Below are 7,500 nucleotides of genomic sequence, written 5' to 3' on the forward strand. Positions count from 1 at the left end.
AAATACTAATTAGTAATTGTAGATATATAAAATGTGAGACCGTTACATTAACTGACGTTAACATATTATCATACCTAAAGCAATGTATAATGTTTCCCATTTATTATGTTTCCCATTTATTATGTGTCTCATTTATTATATGTCTCTTGTAAATAAATACACCCCCTATGTATTCATATGTGTATATGCATTATTATACCATGTTATTATGCATAGTTATTCATTATATTATTAAGTGTGGCAACGCCCCGAAGACATGGCAACAATGTACCTCCCAGCCTTGGGGCATCAGCATCACACAGTGTGCTTGTATTGTCGTTCGTCACCCAAGGCAGACGTATTTCCTGCCTGTTGTTATTTAACTCTTGTATTGCACCTTCTCAATAGAACCTTATGTTAATTTCAAGATTGTGTTTCCTTCCCAACCTCCCAGGAACACCCCCAACATGGCGCAGTGAGTATTTCGTGAGAAGACAGTGCTTTTACAAGTTTTCAAGCAACACAAGACGACGATTACAGCCGCCATTACTCTCCCCGTGAATCTCCATGGATTTATTGTGCATTTAAGTGTAGTATTCGTTGCCCATAGTGACTTATAAGTGGACCCTTTTAGTACAGTGTGCCTTAGTGACTGTTAAGTGAGCTTCTCATGTGCTGTGTCTCGTAATTAAATACAAGAACGAGCTTAGCACATATTTCAACTTGACCGGCACACTGACATCTAGTAATTTTGAACGCTTCCGGGCAACTGACCGTGACGTCACCGAGGGGAGTGACTACTGTTCGCCGAACAGACTCCTCCCCCTCCTACCTGAACCGTACCGCTACACTTAGTATAATGTGCAGATATTCGTAAGAATTATATTATTTCTGAATATTGTGGAAAATTGAACTTTTATTTCTTACATATTCCTTCTTGATATGTTAATTTTAATTTTTTTTACAATAAACAATGTCGGAATCGGAATTTCACGAGGAATCTTCTGATATACGAGAAGCAGAGGTAGAGGAAGGATTTAACCCTGGATAGGTACGGTGGGTCGTTTGCGACCCCGAGCGTCAAAAAAAACAGGGTTTTCTCACGTGACTCACCCCTGTGACTGAATTTGTGGGTGATCGACCTGCAGGAGGTGTCTCCCCTACACGCTCTAGTAGTGTCCAGATGTGCATTGCTGTAGCTGTACTCCTTCCCCGATTTCTGAGACGCGTCGGGGTCGTTCGCGTCCGAGTTTACCCTTCTGAGGTAGTTTGCATAATTATCAAAGTTATTACGTATTATGAAATTGTCGTAGAATGGTGCAACTTGTATAGGTTATCAGTTGTGGAAAGTCTTGGTGGATTGTTTGGCTACCATGTGCATGTTTTTTTTTTTAGTTAAAATGTCGTTCATCACCACGAGGACCATTTTACCGCGAGTGCCCCTTTTTCATTTTTTTTCATTTTTTTGCCAAGTCATTTTTCCGTAAGATATTGCCAAATAGTGTCGTAAAACTTTTGCTTGTTTAGTGTTGGAAAGTGTGTCTAGATGATCTGGCTACCCATGCATGACTTTGTTTTTGTCAGATACGACGTAGTTATTGGTATATTGGGTATTTAACTGCGGTTACCAATTTCTGTTTTTTTTTCAATATTTGTAAAAATTACTACGTAGTAAGGAATTGCCGTATATTATTCATTTTTTTTCATGTTTATGTGTTAGAAAGTGTGCCTTGATGGTTGGGCTAACACGTGCATGTCTTTTTTTTTATCTGAGATGTCGTATATTAGAATGTCGGGCATTTTACCGCGAGTGTCCCTTTTTAATTTTTTTAAATTTTTTTGCCAAGTCATTTTTCCGTAAGATATTGCGAAATAGTGTCGTAAAACTTTTGCTTTTTTAATGTTGGAAAGTGTGTCTAGATGATCTGGCTACCCATGCGTGATTTTGTTTTTGTCAGATACGACGTAGTTATTGGTATATTGGGTATTTAACTGCGGTTGCCAATTTCTGTTTTTTTTTCAATATTTGTAAAAATTTACTACGTAGTAAGGAATTGCCGTATATTATTGATTTTTTTTTTCATGTTTATGTGTTAGAAAGTGTGCCTTGATGGTTGGGCTAACGCGTGCATGTCTTTTTTTTTTATCTGAGATGCCGTATATTAGAATGTTGGGCATTTTTCCGCGAGTGCCCCTTTTTATTTGTTTTGCATTTTTTTGCTTAGTCATGTTACCGTAAGGAATTGGCAAGTAGTGTCGCAAAACTTATATTTTTATAGTGTTGGAAAGTGTTTCTAGATGATCTGGCTACCCATGCCTATTTTTTTTTTAGCCAGATATGGCGTATATATAAGTATGTGTTCGATTTTCCTGTGATTGCCATTTTTTCGTTTTTTCCCATTTCTTTCAAAATTACTACGTACTAAGGAACTATCACAGAGTAATATTTCATTTATATGTTTATTTGTCGGAAAATATGCCTTGATGGTTTGCCTAGCACGTGGCTGAAATTTTTTTTTTCTGAAATGCCGTATATTAGAATGGCCATTTTTCCACGAGTGCCCCTTTTTATTTGTTTTGCATTTTTTTGCTTAGTCATGTTACCGTAAGGAATTGGCAAGTAGTGTCGCAAAACTTATATTTTTATAGTGTTGGAAAGTGTTTCTAGATGATCTGGCTACCCATGCCTATCTTTTTTTTAGCCAGATATGGCGTATATATAGGTATGTGTTCGATTTTCCGGTGATTGCCATTTTTTCGTTTTTTCCCAATTCTTTCAAAATTACTACGTACTAAGGAACTATCACAGAGTAATGATTCCTCTAGATGTTTATTTGTCGGAAAATTTTGTTTACTTTTTTTTTGATTGAATATCATCAAATTTTTTTAGCTAAAATATTGTTTTACATTTTTTTTTTTCGATTTTATTTCCCTTCAAAAAAAATTTTTTGGGTCAGAATTTTAATTTTATAGTCGTAAAATAATCGACAATTATCCAGCAACCCACCATACAATTTTTATGCATATCCAATAATAATTAGATTAGTAAATAACACCTTGAAATTGACATACCCTTCCTACATTTCAAGTGGCAGATTAGGGAGTCTGAGTCAGTGTGGTTGGCGGCCATTTTGTGGACATATCCGAAGCGTAAGCTGCCCTATCTATATATATTCTTGTTCCCTATAGAATTTGTGATATTTTGGTATATTTTTACCTGCATAAATATCATATTATATATTAAATATATGTATTTTTTTACGAAATTTCCAAGTACTCAAAAAATTACCTTTAGATATGGCCCCTGATATAAATGTAATTTACAAAATAATGAAGATTTTTTTACATATTTCTATTTTAGGATAACATATGTTTATTCCCTAAAAAAATTAGCCACTTCCTATTTCATTTGGGTACCCAAAAAAATTCATGAAATTTGGACAATTTTTTTTGGCCAAAAAAAGTTACCCTTTTTTTCTCATTTCAGATCTTCACCTCCATGGGTCTGACTTCATCCAAAATACATCAAGATGTGTCCTAAACATTCAAGAATCAATTCCTAAAAGGATTTGTGTATATATGTATAAACTTTTTTTTTATGAATTTTTATGTCAGGTCTTTTTTTTTTCTACTTAATTTTTTAAAATATTTATAATAAATAGTTTTTCTGCAGATGAGTGGTATTTATCTTTACAGTTGTTTTAAGCATTCATTGAAGTTTTTTTGGCAAAAGAAAAAAGGAGGTTACTGCTAAAACTGATTTTTCAAGAATTTTTTTTGGCGTCGGGGTCGTTCGCGTCCGAGTATACCCTTAAAGGGGTGTCCGAGGACCGTACCTATCCAGGGTTAATCCTAATGTTGGAGCTCTCGGTGGATTAATTGGGGAGGAAGTATACCAGTTGCCACCGCCACTCACCCCACATTATACAACTCCTCCATCAGCTTCAGGAGCCGATTTTCTTCATTTCATCAAGTATCTTGAACAATGTCGTATACAAGAGGATGCAAGAAGGCGCCAAGAAGAGGATTTTCGACGCAGAGAAGACGAACAACGTCGACAGGAAGAAAGTGCTCGCTTTACAGCATTGTTGCAGAGGTTGCTTCCTGTTACCTCCCAACCTGATAGCACACATAGCCTTTCAGTCAATACATTGTCTACGTCGTCAGTACCTACTGTTTCATCTTCAAGTTCATCAGTAATACCTGCCCCTCAAAAAGCTATCACCCAGAACCCGCCTCCCCTTCAAGCAGATGCCAGTTTTCAAGTTTTTCGAGAATGGAGACGTCGATGGGAAGATTATTCTATCATGGTGGATTTATCCAAGCTACCTAGAGAGAAGCAACTCATTCAGCTTAGAATGTGCCTCACTCTCGAGACACAGAGGATCTTGGAGCACACCCTGGATATTCCACCTAACACAGACAAGACAGTAGAAGAGGTCTTAGATGAGCTGCAGGATCACGTGAAAAGTCTACGCAACGAAGCCCTTCGCCGAAGAGAACTCTTAAGTTGCAAGCAGTTTGAGGGAGAATCTTTTTCAGATTTTTACGTGCGACTTAAGCATATAGCTGAAGAGGTGGACGTCTGTCCGGGGAATTCATCAGTGTGTGAGGAAACTCAAATGAAGATGATAATTCTCATGGGTATCAGGGATGGAGAACTCGTCCAGAAACTCATCTCTCTTGATGCAACAGCTTCACTACAGGAGGTGGTCAATACTTGTCGCTCATATGAGGCGGCCAGGAAGGCTACTTCTGCCATTCGAGCACCAACCTCCCAGCTACGTGTTGTTTCAACGTACAAGAAACAGAAGGGAGGTGGTAAAAATCATTCTTCAACCCCACCACCCAAACCAGCCACTCCATGCCAGTGTTGTGCACGTACCCACCATTCTTCCGAAGTTTGCCCAGCCCTAGAAAGCAGCTGCAAGAACTGCGGTCGACGAGGTCACTGGGACAGGACTCCAAAGTGCCCAGCCAACGCAGCACAGTGCCGAGTTTGTAACCGTGTGGGACATTACGATAAATACTGTAAGACAAAGAGAAATGACAGTACACAGGGTGGCTCTTCAAGTGACAAAACTACCCCATCGTCAGGTAAATCAAAGGTCGTAAAGAAGTCCAGCTGTCGTCGAGTCGAAACTTTCGGCAAGTCGCCTAAGCCTGTCTGTGTTCTTCTAACATATGGAGATGTTACATCCCGAATTCAGATGTTACCCGACACAGGCGCCGAAGTCTCCGTGGTAGGACCCCAGCATCTTGACCTACTGAAGATCCCTAGGAGTAATTTGAAGCCGTTTCCTACAACTGTAACTCTAACTGCCGACGGTTCAGCCATGACACCTGCTTTGGGTACCTTCCAAGCCACTCTTACTCTGGGTAAGCAGTCCTGTTCTGCTGTTATACAGGTTCATGACGGTGTTCAAACACCATTGCTGTCTTACAGCCACTGCAAGGAATTGGCAATTATTTCTCCAGACTTTCCCAAGCCAATATTGGAAGTTAAGCATGTCAAAAGATGCAAGGAATTGCCCCTTTCTGCTACCACATCCCCTACTGAGGCAAGAGATTTTTTTCTACGGGAATTCAAGGATGTTCTCGTCACCATAGAAGACCTCAAAACAACACCACTCCAGCCGATGACCGGTCCTCCAATGAGGATCCACCTCAAGGATGGTGCAGTACCCTTTGCTGTCCACACTCCACGCCAGATACCCTTTGCTTTCCGCGATCAAGTTAAGGAAGAACTCGCCTCCATGGTAACCCAAGGAATCATCAAGCCTGCCGGTGATGAACCTTCAGAATGGTGCCATCCACTTGTCGTAGTAGCTAAGGACTCAGGTGTCCGTATCACTGTTGACCTCACTAAGCTCAACAGCCAAGTGTCCCGACCAACCCACCCTTCTCCAACTCCGTTCGCTGCCATCCGTAGTGTTAATTCGAAGGCAAGGTATTTCACTACAGCAGATGCCTTATGTGGATATTGGCAGATGGCACTTGCTGAAGAGGACCAACACTTGACAACCTTCATTACACCGTACGGCCGTTTCAAGCATTGCAGAGGCCCAATGGGTTTTGCAGCTACCGGGGACGCCTTCTGTCTCCGCGGTGATATGGCTCTTCAAGGAATGCAGAACTGTGTAAAGGTCGTGGATGACATACTTCTTTCGGATGAAGATTACTTCACTCATCTTCAACAAATCTACGAGATGCTTCTTCGATGCCGTAAATTCAGGATTACTCTCAACAGAGACAAGTTTGTGGTTGCTGCATCTCAAGTGTCCTTTTGTGGATATCAGCTCTCAGAAGAGGGTATAGCAGCTGATCCTGGCAAAGTTAGTGCAATCTGGGATTTTCCAACTCCTACCAATTTGACTGACCTTCGATCATTCATGGGTTTAGTGAACCAGTTGGCTGAATTTACCCCTGATATTGCTGCTACAGCTCAGCCCCTACGACCTCTGATGAGCCCCAAGAGAGCATTCGTTTGGACTCCTGATCATGACGATGCATTTCGTCGAGTCAAGGCCGCCTTGGTAAGCCCCCCCGTCCTTGCCTCCTTTGATCCTGCATTGCCGGTAATCCTCCAGACTGATGCCTCTCGCCTATATGGGATTGGATACGCCCTTCTACAGGACCATAGTAATGGCAGACTTCGTCTAGTTCAATGTGGTTCCCGCTTCCTCACAGATGCCGAGTCTCGCTATGCTACTATAGAGCTAGAGTTGTTAGCTGTGGTCTGGGCTATGTCTAAGTGTAGATTGTATCTAGCTGGTCTTCAGCATTTTACCCTGATGACTGATCACCGGCCACTCATCCCAATTCTCAATCATTATACACTTGATGCAGTGGAGAATCCTCGCCTTCAGCGTCTCAAGGAAAAGATTTCTCCGTACCTATTCACAGCAGTGTGGCAAGCTGGAAAGCAGCTCAGCATTCCAGATGCCTTATCTCAAGCTCCAGTCAGTCAGCCTACTCCAGAAGATGATACCACTTGTGCTGATGTCGCAACACACGTCAGGTATATCGTCAATGTCAATGCTGTCATCGCCGAAGAAGATTCTACGCCCCAAGATGCAGATAGGACACTTCAGGAACTCCGAGCTGCAGCAAGAGCTGATTCATCGTATACCCGTCTTGTGAATTGTGTGACTTCAGGATTTCCATCAAGCCGTTATAACCAACACCAGTCGTTACTCCCTTTCTGGAAATTAAGGGAAAACCTCTCAACTGATGGTGATCTGGTTCTCTACGGAGCAAGAATTGTTGTCCCTGCTGCCCTCCGCCGTCGTACTCTCGCTCGTCTTCATGATAGCCATCGAGGAGTGGAAGCCACAAAGCGACGTGCAAGACAGACTGTTTTTTGGCCGGGAATTAATTCAGACATCACCAGTACTGTCAGAGCTTGTGAATCATGCCAAATGTTGCAGCCTAGCCTTCAGCAGGAACCCTTATTGAATGATGACCACCCTACGAGGCCTTTTGAGTCTGTCTCAGCTGACTTTTTTAGTGTCGCCGGGA

At 41.4% G+C, this 7,500-nt stretch overlaps 1 protein-coding gene across 1 annotated transcript in view; it reads left to right on the top strand.

The window, feature by feature from the left end:
- LOC137646323 (uncharacterized) overlaps positions 1-7,500 on the top strand; it is a 9,746-nt gene that overhangs the window by 1,371 nt on the left and 875 nt on the right. The window contains exons 2-5 of the mRNA XM_068379430.1: positions 3,922-5,660; positions 6,189-6,464; positions 6,570-7,105; positions 7,196-7,500. The exon at positions 7,196-7,500 is cut by the window's right edge and continues 875 nt beyond it. Coding sequence (XP_068235531.1) covers positions 3,922-5,660; positions 6,189-6,464; positions 6,570-7,105; positions 7,196-7,500 — 2,856 coding nt within the window. The remainder of the gene's footprint in view (positions 1-3,921; positions 5,661-6,188; positions 6,465-6,569; positions 7,106-7,195) is intronic.

Source organism: Palaemon carinicauda, chromosome 9 (assembly GCF_036898095.1).
Source record: "Palaemon carinicauda isolate YSFRI2023 chromosome 9, ASM3689809v2, whole genome shotgun sequence".
Classification (NCBI taxonomy): Eukaryota; Metazoa; Arthropoda; class Malacostraca; order Decapoda; family Palaemonidae; genus Palaemon; species Palaemon carinicauda.